Source organism: Mus musculus, chromosome 12 (genome assembly GCF_000001635.26).
Source record: "Mus musculus strain C57BL/6J chromosome 12, GRCm38.p6 C57BL/6J".
Lineage (NCBI taxonomy): Eukaryota > Metazoa > Chordata > Mammalia > Rodentia > Muridae > Mus > Mus musculus.
This window is the reverse complement of record NC_000078.6, coordinates 56328090-56351229: the sequence shown is the minus strand read 5'-3', so window position 1 is coordinate 56351229 and position 23140 is coordinate 56328090. Positions and strand designations below refer to the sequence as shown.

The 23140-nt window shown below is 38.6% G+C and overlaps 1 protein-coding gene across 6 annotated transcripts; it reads left to right on the top strand.

Moving 5' to 3' along the window:
* The first annotated feature begins 5296 nt into the window (after window positions 1-5296).
* On the top strand, window positions 5297-22924 carry Mbip (MAP3K12 binding inhibitory protein 1). 6 transcript variants are annotated; one of them, XM_006515673.4, is made up of 9 exons: window positions 5297-5558; window positions 8875-8994; window positions 10627-10845; window positions 10933-11029; window positions 13401-13466; window positions 13775-13927; window positions 15335-15432; window positions 20963-21001; window positions 22434-22914. In XM_006515673.4, exons 1-9 carry the CDS (start codon window positions 5430-5432, stop codon window positions 22533-22535), a joined length of 1023 nt encoding a protein of 340 aa, XP_006515736.1. In that variant the 5' UTR covers window positions 5297-5429; the 3' UTR covers window positions 22536-22914. The 6 variants fall into 6 exon arrangements, with proteins under 6 accessions (XP_006515736.1, XP_017170512.1, XP_017170510.1 ...); NM_145442.2 differs by having other exon boundaries at window positions 5336-5558; window positions 22431-22924; XM_030246648.1 differs by having other exon boundaries at window positions 5339-5558; window positions 8821-8994.
* The last annotated feature ends 216 nt before the right edge of the window (window positions 22925-23140 follow it).

Sequence of the window (23140 nt, the reverse complement as noted above, 5' to 3'; positions counted from 1 at the left end):
TCAATTAAGGTTCTCTCCTGTTGCAGTAAATCTCCAACCCAAATAAGCCCGGCAATGAAAACACAACTCAGTTAATATGAATACATGTTGTGTGCCTAGATTGGGCAGATCTACCGCAACACTACCATCTTCCACAACTATGAGACCCCTTAGAACTTGTGGTTTCTCAAGGCCATGTGCTTCTGCTCTGCTTTTCTTCTTCTTCCTCCTCCTCAGCATCCTCCCCCCCTTCCATTTTCTCCTTCTCTCTCCCCACCTTTCACTCCACCTTCCCTTTTATCTGCCCAATCATCAGCTCTCCTTTATTTTACAAATTAAGGTGGGAAGCAGGTTTACAGGAAATCACCTGAGTGCTGACTCATTCCTTGTTCACCACCACTCTCAGGAGAACGGAATTAACATCAAATATAATTAGTCCCAGGGCTATCCACAACACTCTCCTTTCAGATAACTCTAGTTTGGGAATACCAGCCAGCACAGAAGGCTATCCACATTCATTTAAGGAAAAATTGGGCACTTTGAATTTTTCTGCCCCCAGGGAAAAGAAACAGCAACACCTGAATTTTTTTAAAATATTTTTATTAGGTATTTTCCTCATTTACATTTCCAATGCTATCCCAAAAGGCCCCCCATACCCTCCCCCCCACTCCCCTACCTACCCACTCCCACTTGTTGGCCCTGGCATTCCCCTGTACTGGGGCATATAAAGTTTGCAAGTCCAATGGGCCTCTCCAGTGATAGCCGACTAGGCCATCTTTTGATACATATGCAGCTGAAGTCAAGAGCTCCAGAGTACTGGTTAGTTCATAATGTTGTTCCACCTATAGGGTTGCAGATCCCTTTAGCTCCTTGGGTACTTTCTCTAGCTCCTCCATTGGGGGCCCTGTGATCCATCCAATAGCTGACTGTGAGCATCCACTTCTGTATTTGCCAGGCCCTGGCATAGGCTCACAAGAGACAGCTATATCTGGGTCCTTTCAGCAAAATCTTGCTAGTGTGTGCAATGGTGTCAGCGTTTGGAAGCTGATTATGGGGTGGATCCCTGGATATGGCAGTCTCTACATGGTCCATCCTTTCATCACAGCTCCAAACTTTGTCTCTGTAACTCCTTCCATGGGTGTTTTGTTCCCAATTCTAAGAAGGGGCAAAGTGTCCACACTTTGGTCTTCGTTCTTCTTCAGTTTCATGCGTTTAGCAAATTGTATCTTATATCTTGGGTATCCTAAGTTTCTGGGCTAATATCCACTTATCAGTGAGTACATATTGTGTGAGTTCCTTTGTGATTGGGTTACCTCACTCAGGATGATGCCCTCCAGGTCCATCCATTTGCCTAGGAATTTCATAAATTCATTCTTTTTAATAGCTGAGTAGTACTCCATTGTGTAAATGTACCACATTTTCTGTATCCATTCCTCTGTTGAGGGGCATCTGGGTTCTTTCCAGCTTCTGGCTATTATCAATAAGGCTGCTATGAACATAGTGGAGCATAACACCTGAATTTTTATTTTTTTCCCCATTTTTTATTAGGTATTTAGCTTATTTACATTTCCAATGCTATACCAAAAGTCCCCCATACCCACCCACCCCCACTCCCCTACCTACCCACTCCCCCTTTTTGGCCCTGGCGTTCCCCTGTACTGGGGCATATAAAGTTTGCAAGTCCAATGGGCCTCTCTTTGCAGTGATGGCCGACTAGGCCATCTTTTGATACATATGCAGCTAGAGACAAGAGCTCCGGGGTACTGCTTAGTTCATATTGTTGTTCCAACACCTGAATTTTTAAAGAGACCATTGAACAAGCACTCTATCTGTTACAATTTTTCCCTGAGAGATTAATTTCTTTTGTTTCTTTTCCATCTTACAAGTCTATTTTTTAGATTGTTTTGTCTATTAGGCAAATGTGTTGAGCTCAGTGAGTATACACAGTAGCTTTACCTTTGTTGATGGCTTTGCTTTCCACCATTTCAGTTACTTCTGGCAAATCATGACTGAACACACAAACACTAATCTCAGAAATAAGCATGTCACAATTAAAAGCTGCAAGGGATGCCGAGTAATGTGATTATGCTTATCTAATTTAGCTCTATATATTCTGTCTGAGGCATGAACGATCCTTCTGTCCAATGTGTCTATGACACGTATGTTATTTGCCTGTTATTCACCTACAGCTATCTCAGTTACCAGAGCTGCCATGGTATCACAGTGCTTATGTTCAACCCAACAGTCACCTCAAATCATAAGACTAATGACACTGGCAGTCCACACATGCCCAGCAAAAACTGTAAAATACTGCCTCTAAGTGAAAGATGAAAGTTCTCAATAAGTCGAGAATAAAGTCTATATAGGCTGAGATTGCTAAGATCTATGGTAACCATGGGCACTGTTCAATGTTTCAGGCATCCACTGGAAATCTTGCAGTATACCTGACTCAGATAGGAGGGACGATTGTGCTGAGCAGCTCTGTACCAGATACTGTGAAGCAATGTGAAACACTTTAGTACTGAGAGAAACCTGACATGTCATTGTAAGAATCTTGGACCTGACCAGAAAGTGATGTAGAGCCAGAGACAAAAATTATCTTTATTTAATTTTCTGCACTAGAACAAAAAGTTGTATTTTTTATTAACATATTTTTAAAAACACAATACCTTAGGTATTTTTCTGGGTGAGGGATTATTTGATGGAGCTCACTAGAAATGGCATTTGGGGGAGGGGTAAGGGAGATAGCCTAGATTTCATTTCTAGTTTCTGTCTTCTCAGTTGCTTCTTGGCATAAGCTTGCAGGACAGTAAGAACACTGTCTCTAATGCCAACTCCAACACTCTGAATCATTTCTGCTGAGCAGCAGATTTTCAGCAACCCACTTCATAAACTGTAATTAGTTTTCTATAAAAGGACAAATTATTCCCTTTCTAAATTTCAGTATTATAATTCTGCTATACATTAGTATCTATACATTTCTGTCTGCACTGAGTCCAAGGGAATCCACATCTTTTCATCTTAGAAAGCCTTCTACCTAAAATAGAAGTTTTTATTATAAAAGAAGAAAATAAGAAAACTATCTGAAATGAGCTCACTGGGTATCAGGAAGGAATACAAGATGTTATTAGACAGAAGAAGCAGTGCATAAAGGAGTTAACAAATTCTGACTATGGTGGGACATGCCTTTAATCCCATCACTTGGGTGGCAGAAATGGGTGGATCTCTGAGTTTGAGGCCAGCCTGGTTCTGGGAGTTCCAGGAGAGTCTCAGCGAGATAGAGAAACACTGTCTCTAAAAACAAAAACAATGGAACAACAACAAGAAGAAATCAAGTAAGACTTGGAATTTGGGGCTGGAGAAAGATCTCAGTGGTTAAGAATGCAACTGTTCGTTTTTGCAGAGGGCCAGAGTTTGATTTTAGGCTCCAGTGCTGGGCAGCTCACATCCCATGCCTCTGGCTTCCTTGGGTAATTGTGCATGAGCAGGAGTACTTGCAGTCACCACAAAGAAAACAGCGTGCAGCACCTTAATCATTCCCAAATGTGTGATAAAAAGTCTTCTACTTAGTTTTTTAAAAAAAATCTGATTTCATTACTTGGTACAGAACAAGGACTCTTAGACTCCACATTACAATTGTCACCCATTAACCAGAAACTCAGAGACAAAGTGTGTTAACATTGCGATGAATCGTGAACTTCTATTACAGATATGAGTGACTTGAATGAGAGGGTGCTTGAATCTTGTGAAGATTGTATTGTCAAACCTAAGTTTACATCTTTCTGCTAACAAGGAAACAGACCAGCTTTCTCAAGATCCTGTTAAGTCTGATAATACCAGAAGTCTCTGGATATAAGTGAGTAAAAGGCTCCTTAGACAGGTAAAAGGAGTTCTTTCATTTTTACTCTCCTTATCCTAGTGTCCCTTAATTCCTTATTTCTTCCTTTATTCAGTCTGCTCTCTAAGGATAGACTACCCATTAACTTCATACTTCCACTTCCTGTATGTTAAATGCACTCAACTATCATGAAGAAGAGTTTTAAATCGTTTGTTTGCTTGCTTGCTTGCCTGCTTGCTTTTCGAGCTTTGGTTTCTTTGTGTAGCCCTTGCTGTCCTGGAACTCACTTTGTAGACCAGGCTGGCCTCATAAGGGATTTACCTGCCTCTACCTCCCTAGTGCTTTGGGATTAAAGGCCTGAGCCACTGCCGCCAGAGTTTTAATTCTTTTGTCCTTTATCTTTTAAGCTTGTTTTAAAAATTTAATAGAGCCAGGCATGGTGGAGCATGCCTTTAATCCCAGCATCCGGGAGGCAGAGGCAGGCAGATTTCTGAGTTTGAGGCCAGCTTGGTCTACAGAGTGAGTTCCAGGACAGCCAGGGTTATACAGAGAAACCCTGTCTCAAAGGAAAAAAAAATTAATAGAACTCTACATTATAAAATTATAACTTTTTTCGCTAAAATAAAGCTATCTAATAATACCCAACAAGAGTCGATTTAGTTTTATATCCTAATTTTAAAGAGTGTGGTTACATGGAATAAATTGGTCTTTTCTTTCTTTCTTTCCTTCTTTCTTTCTTTCTTTCTTTCTTTCTTTCTTTCTTTCTTTCTTTCTTTCTTTCTTTCTTCCTTTTCTTTCTTGTTGTTTTGTTTTGAGGCAGGGTTTCTCTGTGTAGCCCTGGCTGTCCTGGAACTCACTCTGTAGACAAGGCTGGCCTCGAAATCCGCCTGCCTCTGCCTCCCAAGTGCTAGGATTAAAGGCGTGCGCCACCACTGCCCGGCTGGTTTATATTTCTATTGGATTTATATTGAAACAATTTTAAGGTCAAGTGTCCAGTGATTGCACTGAGAACCCGTTGCATGTCAGAACTTTGACATAAACTATTTTGCAGGTGTAGTCATCAATGTCGTTCTATGGTAGGAAAAAGAAGCATAATGTAGCCCTTGTGTTCTTTTTAAATTCCTCATATCAAACAGTCTTATAGAGATGAAAATGTTCTATCCAGTAACGATCATCCTGGGTCAAGTTTCTAGTAATTAGAAAATTGTAAAGCACTGCTCCATCACTAACCCGCAATCTTTTTCCAAGACAACTCGACTGTTAACATTTTAAATTTTAATAGCGGGACTCAAATTCTAACACTTAAGAGTAAGGCTCTGCCAACATTCACAGGGAGCATCTAAGAGCCAAGTAGGTTTCTAAACCAAGGTGGACCACAGAAAACACCACCAGACAGAAGGTCCAGCTTCACATACACAAGTTCCCTCGGAGCACAGCTATCCTTGCTCTTGATTGGTCTTCCTGTGTGTCTGTCACACACAGAGGGTGGGGCCTATCCTCAAGCTCTAAGTGAGACGCTCTAGTTTTACGTCATCTCAGTGCGACGAAGTCCGCGAGGGAGGGGTGGGGTGAGCGCTGTTCGCGGTGGTTGGGGGGCTGCTTTGAAGGTGTCATGGCTGCTGCTGCGGAGCTTAGTTCCTCAAGCGGCAGCGAGAGGAGCCTGGAGCAATGCTCCAGCCCCCTCCTCACCCGCGAGGTCCTCTGCGAAGTCTTTCGCTCCTTGCACACCCTGACAAGACAGGTAAGTGGGGGTGCGGCGGGGAAGGGGTGGGTGGGGAGGGAGAGCATCCCGGTCCTTGTCCCCTTAGTTCTCTCGGAGGCGGGGGTCGCGGAGCCCCGCTGGCACGGTGTGTGCCGCTGGTGTGCCGTGGCCGGGCTGTGACACCCGGAAGACCCTGGGCCCAGCTCCTGGGACCGGGAGATGCCAGCGGCACGCTTGATGGCCAAGGTCTGGAGAAAACTGGGGTCCTGGCGACGAAAGCTTGCCCAAAAGATGCCTAAAAGGTGATGAGGGTGAAGGAGGTTCCTGGCGATCACGGTCCTTTTGCCTCCAGTGTATTTATCGCAGAAACTCACTGGTTAATATGGCCTGAAACTTTTCCTAGCGCCATCCCCACTCCTTGGGGGGTGATTTACTCTGGGGTTTTTTGTTTATTTGTTTGTTTTTCTGTTTTTTGTTTCTCTTGCCATTTATTGCATCTCTTACTCTTTTAAACGGGGAGGGATATATAAGGATTTCCACAATTTCATTTGTAGTATACCTAAATTTTAGTGTGAATTGTTGGATGAGTTATGTGTGGCCACTTCTAACTACATTACGACTGTCGTGTAGCTTAGCTAATTGCTCTTTACAGAAAATGTCACAGTAAACCTGGATTTTAAAAACTAGGTTACACTTTACTAGATAGTCGTGATGTAAATGAGGCAATGTTTAAATAAGGAACAAAAGTATGTTTGCCTGCTTTTAGAAGAGTTTTGTGTCAAACATGTTTCCTAATTTGTTTGGGGACTGGTTATAGTGCTTGAAATGGACACAGCACACATTTATGTCAAGGGCAGTGGTACCACCAGTGAGAATAGGACATTTACCTGATTTGTGAGGATTATTTTTAAAATCCTTAGTTGGAAAACCTTAGTAAGTTTATTCTGACTGGCAAACTACTTGAGTTGTACATTCTGTTTGGTGTTACTGGACTTCGAAAAGTTAAAAAAAATTAAACTCAGTTGCTTGATAAGCAATTAGGAAAAAAATTCTTACAAAGTCTTAAGCACTTTCCTTATTAATATTTCAGTAGTAACATCTCAGATCTTTAAATAGTTTAAAAGTTAGAGAACTTTTTGGCGTGGATTTGGAACTTAAAGATTTATTCATTTATATTTCTAATGTCAAGATGAGAAAAATCTTCTCAAATATTATGCTTAGAAATTGCAAAATAATTTACATTGATAAATTATTTGAATTATAAAATATCTAAATTTTGCATACTGAGTTTTTTAATTATATAAATTTATCTCAAAGGTTCAAATGGAAAAATGATTAAACTTAACTTATGCCACTTGCCAAAAATGTGTAGAGAAAATGAAGTTTTTGTAACAGTAAAGGGTCCTTTAACAAGTGTCAAATATAAGATTTTTTAAAAAATTAATTAAATGCTATTTTAGTAATATGTATTTTGAGATGCGTGATTAAGGATGAAAGCCATCCACACTTATAAAGTTGCCCCTGCGGAATGTGTCCTTTCGCAACAAATTAAAGGGACTTTTAAGATGTAAATTGTAATATGTCTAAGTTCACCTTAAATATCATTGAATTATTAGCGCTTTTCGATAGAAAGTGTAAAACTGAATTGTTAAAAAGCATTTTTCCTTCAAATGCAACTAATGTGTTTCTACTGAACATACATGACTGAGTAGTCAGTGTTAATAGTGTGTTAATAGAAAAATTTGAACGCCTGATTACTGTCCCAAGGATTATGGGATAAAAATTCATAGAATCCATATGTTACTGGGGAATTTGCTGAATGAATAATTGGATTATTTGGGGGCCATTTTTAAGTTAATTTGTCACCTTACTGTTTGGTTTCCATAAAAGATCAAGTGTCTCCAGTTGCCTTTGAAAGCTTCCATACTGACATGAGAATATGATCCAAATATTAAGATTTCTTTCCTATAATTATTTTCTCTAGAAAGGGTGATGCTTTGCTTTGGTTTAAGGTTTGCCTGCTTATTCCCCAAACATAAATCTGCCAAGAGCTCTATAGTTGACTGTGGCAAGAATAATGAACTGTAAAAATAAAAAAACAAGACATGAATTGTCCATGGAACCAAAGAGATCTCAGGTTCCTATGTTAAGCACTCTACTGTATAAATAGTGGATACAGAAACCTACTGCCTAAGACCAGGGGCATCTAAGTCCACATTTGGCAAACATAAAGAAATATGAAATTTTACATAGGCTATACTGACATAGGTAAACTTACACTAAGTTAAGATTTGACGATAAGATTACTAAGATAACTGCATTTATTATTGAATATGAAAGTAATCCATCAGCACATGTCTTGGTTTTTTATTCTTACAGCTCTTTAAATTTGTATTTGAGCTCATGAAACATGCATCTTTACTTTGTAGAAAATATGACATAATTTTTAATAAATTATTATTGCAAAATAAGTACAATTGACTTGTTTCCACTTGAATTGTGTCTAGCAAAGTTTATAGTGATTCCCTTATACTCAGTCAAATGTACAGGTGGAAGCTTCTCCCTCTAAAGTTTTGACTGATTTTGATATTAATTTTATATTCTTGGTAGTGTTCTGGATATACTTTTGTTCTAATAAATCACTACCTGGTGAGAAGTTTCCGTGTTATGAGACATATCTTTCTAGAAAACCCTTAGGAAACACACTGGACATTGACTTTTGGCTTCGTTGTACTGCTTTGGGAAAGTACTTGGTTTTTATCTCAATAATTTCATAACTGATAGTTTAATTTTTATTTGAAGTAGTTACTGTCATCTGTCCCTATGTGTGAATAATCTTAAGTCTTAAATACTTTTTTAATTAGCTAAGTTTGAAAACAATAAAAATAATTGAGAAGACATCAGAGTAATGATATATTTTAGGCATGTGTTTGTGTGATATGTAACAAAGAGAATACACTTTCTGGACTGTCGTAGTTGATCTTCGTCTGTTGAATGCCTAGTTGGGATTCAGTAGGATTCTGACTAGGGCAGATCTATTTTTGGATACCTTCCAGTGGTCTTTAAAATATCAAAGTATCAAAAGAGGTTTATCTTTCATGGATGGCTTTTCAAAGATGGCCCCAGGAACAGAATTAAAATAATAAGACATGTTTTTACTTTTTATTTTCAAAACTGTGCCTTTTGGCTTTTTAAAATGGCAACTGGGTAAAGCATTTTATTATGTCATTGAAACTTAGTAACTTTGAGCAAAATAGGCATGCATTACTCCATAGAAATCTTATTTTTGTGATAATCCCAGATATACAGCTTAATCGTGTAATTTTTGTGATGTTGCTGGTTTGCCTCTTTGAAGCTTAACCTCAGAGATGATGTGGTGAAAATTACAATCGATTGGAACAGGCTCCAGAGCCTCTCAGCATCCCAGCCTGCACTGCTCCTTACTGCACTTGAACAACACGTTTTGTATTTACAGGTAAATTTCATATTAGAAATATTTACTGGATATTGAAAATAGAAATTACCTATAGTTAAATTAACTGGAGTATTTTTCAGTTCTACCTCAACATTCTGTTAACAGTATTATTAATAAAAGGTTATTAAAATCCATATTGAGTCTAGGTCTGTTAATTTCACTAGTGATCGGAATAGTTATGAGAATATAGCCCAATAGGCCAATGTGGGTATGAGATTGAATAAATGCAATTCTATTCAATTCTAGGCTTTGCTGAAAATTCAATACAGTTCATCTATGGTGGGTTATAATTAAGCAATAAGACACGGCAGGTGTGAGTCATGCTATGATAATGATTCCATGCCTTGGGTGAGTTTGGAGGCTCATGGAGTGCTTTCAGTGGTTCAAGAAGTGGCATTATCCCAGCATGATACATCCTGGAGTGTCTATTGCAATTAAACAGTTTCAGCATAGTTTTTAAAAAGAAAGTAATTTCTGTGACATTAATGTTTCATCTTAGTGAGTAGCCAGTCACTATTTCATCTTAATAATTTGAAATAATTTATCCTTTATTGGAAGTCAATATTGAATTATTTATAATGGTATTGTTACATTTTTAATATTTCAGTTTAAGAAATGAACAGTATTATAACCTTGCTGTTGTTGTTTAACATCTCTGCGAGTGTAATTGATGGGAGTTGGAGGTTTTCTCTCATCAGGATAAGCAGAACTGCTTTTTCTGGTCACTTTACCCTGTTGAAGATGTTAGAAGATTTCAGAAGAGTACTTTCTGGGATGTTTAGCTGTGTTTCATGATAAAAATAACAGTTAACACTTTGTTTAAAGGGCAAGTGATGAGCTATAGAACTCAAATGTGGACCATATCCAGGTGGGGATGACAGGAAAGGAAGTGAATTTCCATTATGAAGACATTTTTTTTAACCTACTGTAGTTGGAATGATCTGTTTCCAACGTGTATAGCATGTTTTGTTTTCTTTCTTTCTATCTACCTATCTTCCTTCCTTCCTTCCTTCCTTCCTTCCTTCCTTCCTTTCTCTTTCTTCTCCCCGTGTGCATTTTCTTTTGTGAAATTTCATTTCATGTCCCAATAAGATATCATACTATGACAGAGAAAGGCTGACTATTCACTCAGGGTAACACCTATATACTTCATATCCATGCTCTCTCATTCATTTTGGCCAACTGTACTTTGAAGTGGAGAGTCTCAGCGATACAGTGATAATGCAGGGCTTTGCTGAGTGAGCACTGCCCTCCTGCTAAGGAGGGAGAACACTCAGCCTAGTGTTCTGAATGACATGTTAATTAAGAGGCATCCAGGCCAGAGTCTGAGGCTTTGATTTAGCACAAAATAAAAGATGAATGACAGAATGATTTCCTCAAAGAAAAATTTAAATGTCCTCAGGTTTTCTTTCTTTTCTTCTTTTTTAAAAATAAATGTACAGTAAATGATAAGGGCAATGTACAGTAGTAGAAAACAGCAAACCTGTGTGTGTTAAGATCTGTGTGTCCTTGTATGCCAGCTTTTTATGTTTAATAACTGATAATATTCATTTCTGTAGCAGCAGCTTAGATAAATCTATCACTAGCTGAGATGAGTTTGAACCTGAACAGATGTAACTGTGTTCTTTCCAGCCTTTTTTAGCAAAACTTCAGTCTTTAATGAAAGAAAACTCAACAGCTACAGAGATAAGACAGACAGAAGCAGAGACCAAGAGTGAACTAAGAGCCATACATCCCACCGAGGACCTACAAGATGAAGGGAAGCCCAAAGACTGTGATGTAGGAGATGTGAAAAAGACACAAAACCTTTTTGACCCAGAAGTAGTTCAGATCAAGGCTGGAAAAGCAGAAGTGAGTGTGGACAGGTACACGGGTCAGGGTAACATTACTTTGAAAAGTTCTGTTGTGTTTAGATTGTTAAATTATTTGTTGTTTTAGATTGACAGACGAATATCTGCATTTATTGAGAGAAAACAAGCTGAAATCAATGAAAACAATGTCAGGGAATTTTGCAATGTTATTGATTGTAATCAAGGTAACTACAAGTTTTTTTTTTTAACAGAATTTTAAACATCTTGACAACTGCTATAATATTTTGTTTTAAAAACATATAACATTAAGAACAAGATTCTATTTTGCAGGTGTTTAGTTGATAATTAAGGTAGTAGAATTTTCCTTTATTTAGTAATGGGCTCTGTTGCCAAACTGATTCTCATTTTGGTTACATAAAAAATCCAAGTGAAGGCCGAACTCTAGAGACAGATGTTTACCACAGGTTCAAGAAGATCAGAGTTCCTTTAGAAAGTGAAGGTGAACCAGCGAACCTAGTAGCACTACTTGCACCCCTCACAAGGGAGCAGTTTTCTCCTGACTCCTGAGTTTCATGGTGGATACACCCAGCTTGCCATGAAGTCCTGTGGAGCCTCAGCCCCAGGCCTCTCCCTTTTCACACTGCTGTCTCACCTTTGCCGTTTCGCCTCTGTCTCCCTTTCCTCTTCGTTTGGGGCTACAGTGTTTCCAGGTCTGCAGAGGACCTGCAGAACCCCATAGACTGTGTAGATTGCCACAGATCATAACCAGTTAGCTTTGTAATAACCAGACTGTAAGTAGTTCTTAGAAAAAAATTATGAAAAAAGGTTTGTAATTGGGTTGACCATTTTTTTCTTACTGCCATTAATATCTCTTAGTTAATGATTATAAACATGAAATTGTCCGTTGAACCTGGAAATGACTCATAATCACATTGATATGTGACACTCTTAACATAATAACGTGGGCTTACTGTGGATTCTAAATTAAACTTTTCTGCTTTAGCTTGTGTGGATCCCTAGAATTAGCTCTTTAGAGCAGGTGTAACAGTGGAAAATCTCAGGTGTGGCAATCCAGCTGTACACGCCTCAAGAGAAAGGGTTTGTTGAGGGAGCAAGGACATGTGTCACTAATGTTATTCCTCTGTTCCTCCTGCTAACTCTATTATTATAAACCACCAGGGGATAGAAATTGACAAGAATTGAAATGCTCAGCAGGACTCCTAAGCCCATTCAGTCCTTGCTGGCTCAAAACAGTGCTAGCCAGAATTGCTGTGGAGAGTGACGAGCATTCCCTGTCCCCACACTATGCTGCATGCTCTCTGATGGCTCTGTGCATTTGCAATGTAGCCCTGGAATGGATGGTAGCTTTTTAAAAAAATCCCTTAGACCAATGAAAGAATAGAAAGAAGTGTAGACCCCCTTACATGTATTTTGAAGTGTTTCCAAGGAAAAGAAAATGAGTGTTTAATCTTTAAATATAAATGATTAAGTAGGTTTACAATTTTATTTATACTTCAGTTTATCACAGGTCTGTTAGACTTAAGCTTAAAAAATAAATTTTAATGTGTTGCTGTATTTTTTAAAGACCTTTCAGTTGGTCTAAGAAAAAAGTTCAGTTTTTAAAAAAATCGGATTTTATGGATTAACAAAGGATTTTAACTCATGTCATATGCTTTTTTTTTTTTTTTACAAAATAATATGGGAATTTAACAAAATTTACAGCCAATGTATAGCTTTACTGTTACTTCAAGCATTAATCTGTATTTCTATATGTCATTATTTTATATGTGTTCATATATAATGATTATGCTAATATTTAATAGTATAGATTATTTTAACATATTTCTAATTTCTTTTTTATAAATTATTTGTTGAGACATAATTTGGAAGAAATTGTAGTTTTCACTTTGGTACAAATATTAGAAACATTTTCACAGCATATTTTTCCCAAAATCACAGTTTTTAAAAAGTAGGATTAAAAGGAGTTTTTTGATTAGGAATTTTAAAGTTTGTATTGCACTTGAGCTTTCATTGTATATTGTACTCACGGTTTCAGGGCCTTTTGTTAAATGTGGAGTTCTAAGATAAAAAGTCTGAGACATACAGTTAGTCCCCCTGGTAGATGTCACTAATTTGTTATGAACAAGGATGTTGAAAAACTTAAGATAATTTGGTAGAGTGGGTTCTGCTTATGTGATAGAGTTAGAGTCTGGTGCTATATAATATATGAGTTACATAATGGTTCTTATGTGATAGAGTTAGAGTCTGGTGTTATATAATATATGAGTTATATAATGGTTCTTAGTAATCTGTGTGGTTCTTAGTCATTGATTTTCATTAAAGACTATTAGAAGTTGTGCCACCTAATGGTAATAGTTTTCTATATGTAAATCTGAACACTAGGTACAGATATTGCATGTGATTCAATTCTGGGGGTGAAGATCACTCAAAGTATCCCTGTATGTCACACTAATGTTATTACTTTTATTTTAAATTCTCTTATGAATAAAATGTGAATTACTAGAAGTTTAACATAACCTTGTACATCTGTAATTAAGAACATATTTAAACTAAGTCTATCCAAATTCTCCCTAGAAAATAGTTGTGCAAGAACTGATGCTGTCTTTACTCCTTATCCTGGATTTAAAAGTCATGTAAAGGGTAAGTGAGTGGCCACCGTTCAGTGTCTCCATCACTGGCAGAAGTTTGTTATAGCCGCTGTACAATGTGGAGTAAGAATGCCTTTCCCATCTAAACTTTATTCTCAAACAAAAGCATTTGCTTTTCCTTTTTTCTTTCTTTTCTTCTCTTTTCTCTCTCTCTCTCTCTCTCTCTCTCTCTCTCTTTCTTTCTTTCTTTCTTTCTTTCTTTCTTTTACCATTGTGGAAAGAATATAAAGTACTCTTTAGGAGAGAGAATTTCTGTTCTTGAAACATAAATTTACATAGGCTAAAAACTTCTTAACTTAGTTTCTAGAGTTGTGAATACATATGGACCACAGACTAGACCTGAAGGAATTGCAGGGTCAGGTCACAAACCTACAGGCATGCTTCGAGATTGTGGTAATCAGGCGGTAGAAGAACGACTCCAGAATATTGAGGCTCACCTGCGATTGCAGACAGGTAAGTGGAGAGCTGGGTCATATCTGTGATGTGTCTTTGCAAGTCTTAAGGGAATTAGATTCATTTAGATTCCAGATTTTCCTTGAAAATTTACTCTAAGCCATCATTCTAGGTACATAAAGCAGCCAAAGAATCTATAAGCTTCTTGGTCCTTATGCTCCTATCCTTATACTTCTCTCTACTTGGGAAACAGATTCTAAATAAACTCTTTTAGCCTCCGTTTATTAAAGTTACAACAGAAGATGAATGTAATATTTTACTATGGCCAATTTCGGAAATTGTCTGACAACTCTAATTATTATTAGTCACCAACTACAAAATATGGATAATTGTGGTCTTGGTCCTCTATGCACTCACAGACAATAAACATATAAATGAATAAATGCCTAGGGAAAATGAACCCATATTTATTGAACAGTACTGTTAGTCAGTGTGAACATGTCATGCCTATGCCAGCATAGCACTTAATAGTTCTCTGTGGAGGCGTTGGTGCTGTCACTGTTGGAGAGCTGGTAAGACTGAAGTTCAAACATTTGCCCAAGACGTCATAGGAAATGACAGTTGGGGGTTGATTCTCCTTGTAATGCCCCTAGATGTTTGACTTCCCTCTCTCCATCTACTGCTGTAGATGAAGTGTCTGTGGCCTCTGTCTTCACTTGTCACTGAACGTCCTCCTAGAGGTCACTTTTCATCCTCTAGCCAAAGCGCAGTTTTTCAGGCTCATATCTGATAACTGTTTCTACCCTAGGTAAAACTTCTTTAATAGTTGTCTGTTGCTCTCATACATATAGCAAGCTCACCACTTACCCAGGAGAGCCTGTGGTGCTCTAGACCAGGGAGGCTGCATGTGAGGTTGAAGGAGTAGAAAGAGTCAGAATGTAGTAGTGAGCTGTGTGTTTACATCATATCTTTAATACACTATGCCTTCCTCCTTGACCTTGATGGGAAAAGCCCTTTAAACATTATTCTAGGTCAAAGGACAAAGTATATCATGCTAGAAGAAATAGAAGCTGAAGAAAATGATGGGACATAGCACAGTCATCAAGTGGAACTGTCATCTTCTCACTGCAGGATTTCCCTCCTGAGTACCAACACCTATTAGAAACTAGTCAGTATCTCAGAAGGTGAATCTCACAAAAAAACTGTAACAACTTGGGAAGCAGAGGCAGCATTTAGAAAGCAGAAGTCTCTAATTTGTCTCAAAGAATGCAGAACAGAACTCTGAGCTAAGGAGGAAGCCATGAGCTAAGGAGTTCAATTGATTTTGCTTTCGTCTGCTTATTTTCTTAAGTTTTAAGTGTTTTGTTGTTGTTGTTATATATAAGTGTATTTGCATGATATTTTAAAAATAAAAATGATAAGAAAACAGAACTATTAAGATTTCAGCATTTTTTCCTATGCATTTAGGTGGCCCAGTACCAAGAGACATCTACCAAAGAATTAAAAAGCTTGAAGATAAAATCCTTGAATTGGAGGGCATCTCTCCTGAATACTTCCAATCTGTAGTAAGTATTAATGTCTTCTAAAAACCAAGTGTTACTTTAAAGATTTTCACTGTGTAATAATGTACTCATTGACCCACATTCGGACCACTTTTAAAATTGAGAGATGAGGACTCAGTACCATGAGGGTGAGTATCTGCCTCTTTAAGGACTCTGATTCTGAATATTTTACAGCGCAGGGACACTTGTCCCCACCTATGGAAATTCTGTTGAGCCAGCTTCACGTTGTCTTAACTTAGCCTTTGGTGGTCCAGCCTGCGACTCTGTCGCGGCTGTCTTGTGACATAGTTCTTTGTCTTGATGATCTGTCCCTCAGGACCGTTTCACTCAGCTCATAAGTAGCTACATTTCTCACAACTGAACAGGCCGTGCCTGGTACTCTCACCCATTTTTCTTAGACTGGCCTGTATTTATATAATTCCTCCGCTCTCTTGTTCGTGCATTCGTTCATCCATCCTTAACCCCCTTTCTCAAGGACATGAGAAACTGGTTTCCTAATAAGAACCTTCTTTGGCACATCAATATTTGGCACATCAAACCCTGAGCTCACTGCTTCTCACCATCTGATGACGTACTTCTCTTCTTGTTTTGTTGTTTGTTTAAGTTCTGAGACAGATTCTCACTATATAACCTGTAGCTTGAACTCTCAAATCTTCTGTGTCAGCTTCCTTTCAAAGTCTACTAACTAACCATCAGCCATGCCCTTTTCATTTATTTACTTACTCACTTGATGTCTAGTCCATTCTGTGTGTCCCAGTGATGAACTGTGGAGAGGTTCAAAGGAGAACAAGAAACAGATGTGGGGCCAGGAGTGGTGGCACTCATCTTTAATCCCAGCACTCAGGAGGCAGAGGCATGTGGATTTCTGAGTTCGAGGCCAGCCTGGTCTACAAAGTGAGTTTCAGGACAGCCAGGGCTACACAGAGAAACTCAGTCTCAGCAAAGCTAAAAGAAGAAAAACAAGAAAAGACAGAGATGTGGAAACATCAGTGATTGGTTCTCTAGTGAGAGCGGGCACAGTGGGAGCAGAGTGTATTTACCTTGTATGTGCAGTTTTCAAGTATTGTGATTCAAAACTAGTCTTTAGGAATACTCATAAAGTTTGAATCTTTTAAATATACTAGCACACTTCAGTCTTAAAAACGTTGAATTGCTATCTTAAAACATTTCCATGTTCACCGGTCACATTTTTAAAATAATTGCATTAAAAGATTCAACACATACCAGTGGTGGCCACACCTTTAATCCAGTGCTTGGGAGGCGGAGGCAGGCAGACCTCTGAATTTGAGGCCAGTCTGGTACAGAGTAAGTTCCAGACAGCCAAGACCACACAGGAAAACCCTGTCTCCAAAACCAAAAGATGCAGTACATATTGATGCTTTTCATAATTTTCTGCTTTTTATAATACCTTATTAGGGAGTTTGGTTTTTATCAAATGGAAAGAATTTTAGTGCTCATTTTGTTCCATGAATCAAATATAATTTTTTCCTATTAATTTTTACCTTTTTATATGGTATGCTTCAATGATACTTAGGATAGTCAACCTCTATCCAGTTTCTAGAAGATTCTACAAGTTTAGAATCCATCTACATGTGAATCTATATAAAAACATTTCAAGTAAAATCTTTTCATAGTTCAGAAATTCAATTTCCAACAAAAGGTCAATTCTTAAGACATATAGGACTCAGTGTTTACTTATGTCCTAACTGGAGAAGCTGGAATATAGTCCACATTACTCTGTAGAGAGAAGGGCATATAGACTTCTTGGTTCCTCTCAGTGTGAAGATAACCCTTGATTAGCTTTACTCCAGGTGAGGTGTATGGCTAGAGAGGACTCACTCTGTTATGGGATGTCAGCATAAACTCTTTCCCTTTGGCCTTGTGACATATCTGTGCATAGGTCTAGAGGACAGTTAGTCTCTATGCTTAAACCTTTCCAGTTCTGTGCTGACAACTTGCATGTCCTCTCTAGCACTAATCTGTAGGATTTCTTCCACTCAGAGACATGATTTTAAAGATCTAGAAATCCTCTTTTTACATAGCGCCACTGTTTCCTAACTTGTTCCCAGCTCTCCTCCTGTGAATGCATGACTCACCTGGCTGAAGTGTGTCTGTTTCTAATTCTTCCTTCCAATGCAGCTGTGGAGTCAACAAGCCTCACGTCTTGGAGTGTTGTCCCCACTTCTCACTCTCTGGGTTTCAGCCAGCTTCTCAACACAGATTATCTCAACTGCCTTAAGTATGGGTCCTATAATTTAGAAACTTATTTGTTATTTCTGTCTTCAAACTCTCCTCTACTTTTCAATTGACATTCCACTAAAATAGATCACCCCTCTAGATTTCCTCATTTCTGTTAATGATAGAATCATTTTACTACCCAGAAACTGGACTTTTCCTTGCTCTCTTCCCATATCTAATTATCAACAGCTGTCAGTTTTTCTCTGTTTGTTTCCAGTCCTGTCCCCATCTCAGGATCTTATTTCCCAGCTAAGCTGGTATAGCACTGGCTCCTCATTCTTAGTTGGTCTCTGGTCATTAAATTATCACAAATCTTAGCAATGACTACTTCACCAGTCACTTCCCTGCCACGTGCTTTCAATGCATCCCTGCCTGGAAAGACAGAACCGCTTCTGGGTACAGCATTGACATTTCTGTGACTTCTACTTAGCGTAGAACACATACACAATAAACTAAAAACCCAAAGAGTAAGGTCGTGGTAGTCTGTTTTTTCATTAACTAAATCCATACTGAGAGTCTGTGAACTAGACTCAGAGTGAAGGTCTCACTGGAGGATCTGCTACAACCACACTGTCTTATGACATCAGTTCTACTGTTAACAAGAATTGCACTAAATAAGAAGCTGACCTTTAGCTGGCATGAACAAGTGGACAAACAGTAGGCATGGCTGATGCTTACGTAGTAGACTTTGGAACATGTATGACTCTTGCTCCAAAGCAATGTCTAGATGGAACTCCTGACTTTAAGGGACATGTCAGAGGAAGAGAAAGCTAAATTTAGGCCAATCCATACAGTATTTTCAGACTGTAAAAGTGTGTGCTAGACCTGAGCCATGAGCGAACATTTGGATCCAGTTGGAAACGTAGGTAAATACAGCTCCCTGTCTGAAGTGTTAGGAGGCTCAAGTGGGAGTGAGATTGGAGTCAAGGGATCGAGTTTAAATATTATGTCATTGTTCATGCTAGAAAGACATGCAGGTCTAAATTGTGGCAGAGAAAACATACTACACATATAAAATTAACTGCCCTTTACAGCTGGTTAACAGAAGGTGGTCTGCAGGAGATAGCCCCCTTACCTCTGAGTTGCCTTAGTGCACAAGTTGCGTTGTACAGTAATAGGATCATCTCTCATTAGGACACAGGCTTTCTAAAGTTAGCTGTAAATTACCTGCTAGTGTGAAATACAATGAAGAGACATTTGTGGATTATCTGTGTGACTGGTTTTGCTGGTTAAGCGAACTTCTAAATATTTTCTCTCAAGTGTAAAACTTTGTTAAAATGTTTACCTTTATACTCAGGTATCCCCATACCTAAAAAAACATCTATACATTATATGTACTGTATCTAAACGTTCTTGTGAAATAATTGTATTCAGACCTAAACTAAGCCCCAGAGACTCAATTCACTGTATTTTTAAGTCATTGATCCACTGCAGACCTGTTCTCATTCTGGTATATTTTTTTTATTTTGGTTTTATGATAATAGTGTGATTGTTCATGACACAGAGCTATTAGTATTCCATTGATTAAATTGTTGGCATCACACAGGAAAGTGTATCTAAAAAGCTATTTTTCAGGTAGGTAGGAGTCTGAAGTGGACAGGTTAAAGTTAAGCTCCGCCTGTCCATGTGCCCTACCATAGGCACCCAGCTCAGCCTGGCAAAGAGAGGAGCAGACTTATCTGAGCTCTGTTATTCCAAGTCTAATCATTCTGGCACTTAATGACTGCTATTTAGTATAGCTGCTCATACGAGGCGTGCTTAGGTGGTATTTAGATCAGCTTTTGACATGAAAGGGAATCTGAGTTTTAATTTCTTCTAATCTTTGTGGTCATGTATGTTCATTAAAAGTTCTTCTATGCAGCTAGAGACACGAGCTCTGGGGGTACTGGTTAGTTCATTTGTTGTTCCCCCTATAGGGTTGCAGATCCCTTTAGCTCCTTGGGTACCTTCTCTAGCTCCTCCATTGGGAGCCCTGTGATCCATCCAATAGCTGACTGTGAGCATCCACTTCTGTGTTTGCCAGGCACCGGCATAGCCTCACAGGAGACAGCTATATCTGGGTCCTTTCAGCAAAATCTTGCTGGCGCCCATCAGTGGAAAGAGAGGCCCATTGGTTGTGCAAACTTTATCTGCCTCAGTACAGGGGAACGCCAGGGCCAAGAAGTGGGAGGGGGGGGAGTATGGGGGACTTTTGGGATAACATTTGAAATATAAATGAAGAAAATACCTAATTTTTTAAAAAAAGTTCTTCTGTGTACATTCATCATGGATTTTTTTTTATTTTTGTTTTGTTTTTGGTTTTTTTGGGGGGGGTTGTTTTGTTTTTGTCAGATATGTTCATTTAGTAATTTGACACCCAATGATTTCATTACATCATAGTTCAAAAGGCTGAATAGTTTGTCTCTGTGAGTCCATGAGAATCTAACATTCAGGCAAGCGTGCATGTGCATATACACCACCAGGGACTGAACCCAGGGCTGGGCAAGTGTTTTACCATTGTGCCATCTCTTTAGCCCCGTTACAAGAAATATGAATTTAAGTCGACTCATATAATATGGAAATTATAAAACAACGAGAACACAGTTTTCAGGATTGATGTAGTTGCAAAGTCAAGACTTGAGTTCTTGCTTTTTTTGGATCTGTTAGTGTTGGCTTCTTCCATTGATACATGGCAAGGCTGCTATAATTTTTAGGTTTTTTTATCCACATACAGCAGTAGGCCATAGGAACCTTTGTTTTCTCACAAGAGAAGTTTGCAGAAAAGTTCTCTTTAATCCCCAGCAGACCCTCCTTACTCATTGGCTACAATTGGGCCATGTGCATGTCAGTTTCTAAGCAAGAACATTGGGTGAGGTAGGCACTGCCTTGAGTCACACAGAGGGGACAAAGTGCTGCTTGCTTAGACTGGCACAATGCCTTCCATGGTCAAAGGTACCTGTGTGCACATATGCATGTGTGCACATATGCATGTGTTATGTGTATGTCTACTTCTTTCTCCTTTGTCTCTGCCACTGTTGCTTCTCTTGGTCAGTTTTCCAGAGTGGGAGGGTCCTCACTTGTGAGAAGCTGCTAACTACTGGAAAGCAGGGATTTGCCAGAGAGGAGCTGTTACACTGCTATATACTCTTTGTAACAGTGCCCTCCTCTGTGGGGAGCTTTGTAGGCAGTGCCTGGTAAGTGTGGTGATTTGCTTGGGGTTCTCAAATGCTTTCTGGGTCTCTTTCCCACAGTCTTATGTATGGGAAGTCATGCGGATGTTTTCTAAATAGTGATTATTTTGTTACTTTTAAACTAGAACTTCTCTGGAAAAAGAAGAAAAGTCCAACCACCTCAAGTAAGTCATTTTGTCTTCCTTTGAGCTTCTGAAATAATGAGTTTTATACCTTATTAATAAGTGTGTCTACTCTTGTTGCTTTTAGGTCATACCTTGTCAGACTTTAGGTTGAATTAGGGAAGTCGTTTTATTTCAAGACCATAGAATGATTTCAATAGGCTAATTAAATAAAAAAAAATCTTCACCTTATTTTTAATAGAATATTTGGGTTAGAAAACACTTAAGTGCCGGAATAACTTTAGTCTCCTCCTACTTTGCCTTTTATGAGCACTATTAGTTAGTATTACCTAAATCAAAAAGAGGTGCCATCATGTCTAGGGAGATGGCTTAGTGGGCAGAGGGCTTATATAGCATATTCAAGAACCTGAGTTCTGAGCCCTGGCACTGCTTCAGATGCAGAACATAGTGGTGTGGGTATAACTACCTCAGCACTGGGAGGCAGCAGCTCTCAGGCCAGCCCAGCTAGCCAGTTAGCTCTAGGTTTATTGGAGACCCTGCCTCAAAAAGTGTGATGGGGAACAGTTGCGGAAGATACCCACTGTTTGTCTCTGGCGGCTATAGGCTTATGTATCCACAAACACACACTCTGTGTCCCCTGAACATACACAAAGGCTAATTGCAGCTTAGCTGTCTGTCCAAAATACTTTCATAGTTGAATTAAAATAGTATAATTTTGCCAGCCTTAATGATGTAAATTAAAGTTGGAAAAAACTTAAAATTTACTGTATTTTTAGATATTATGTTGCTACTGTGTGTGATGATACATACCTGGAATTGTAGTACTCTGGAAGATGAGGTGAAAGGGTCAGAAGTTCAAGGCCAGCCTGAACTACATAGTGAAGTCCCGTCTCAGTATGCCCTGTCCCACAAAGCAGCTTATTACATACTTACTGTAAAAGTTTGAGTCGGTATTTGAGAGCAGCCTCTGTTTGTAGATTAGTTGGTCCTTCAGAAGGAAAGGTCTAGGCATTTTAGGCATCTAAGCTAATCTCCAGTGTATGGTTTTTGCTATAGAGTATGAGTTCACAGGGTTTTTGTTTTGTTTTTTTTTAAAAAAGCTTTTATTGGTCTTTCAAAGCACAAAAACTCCAGAAAAGCTTTGTCATTAGGGGAAAAACACAGGTCAGTATGACACTGCATTTATATATGCATTTGGTCTGTGTTGCTAGGATGAAATCCAGGGCTTCATACATATCAAGCAAACGCCCTGTGCTGAGCCATATGGTTACAGTCCAGAAAACAAACAAAAAAAACCCTAGAAGCCTTGTTAATTTATGCCTCTAAATTATGGCACAGTCACTATACACAGCTGTCAGCCTCAAAATTATTATACAGTAATATGCTGCTGAATAGTTCGGTATTTATAGCTTGCTTAGAACTTTATCTGCCTTAAGAAACTTAAGTCTTATTCAGGAATTTGTGTTTCTAGCAGAACTATTCACTGGCTGAACTGGATGAGAAAATTAGTGCCCTCAAACGAGCCCTGCTCAGAAAGTCAAGAGAAGCAGACTCCATGGCCGCTCACCTTCCATGAGACCACTCTTGTCACATTGCTTTCCTTTAAGATGCATATGCTTAACTATTTGCAGTGTATTCCTCAACATAAACTTGTCTGACAGCAAATAGTCAGATGCTGCAGTGTTTGGAAATGATGTACATCTTGACCATTGCACTGTTGGAACTTAGTCCCTTCTGTTTTAAAGGAGGCATTTTGGATATTAAGCAACTTAATTTGAAAGAACTTCTTTTGGTGGACTACCAGAGATTATTATTTTGATAGTGGTATTTAAAAGGACTTTATATTTGTAACATTGATTAACCATTTTTTTTTTAGTTTATATTAGTACTTTGTACATAGTAGGCATTTAGCAAACATTTATTGACAAAAAATAAAACAAAAACTGACAAATGAATGTGTATAAACTTTTTCATGTCTTTTTTACTGTAAATAACCACTTGACCGGTCTTACCGCCTTCTTGGCTGTGGGACCTTGAGGGGCTTAATCTCTGTGTGCCCTGATTTGCTGATCTATAAAGAGGATGACGCCACGAAGAACAGTGAGCTGGACTGGCTGTCCTGAAGGAGTAACATGGTAAACGCTAATGTACTGCACATCTGTCTTTGGATAGTATTAAGAC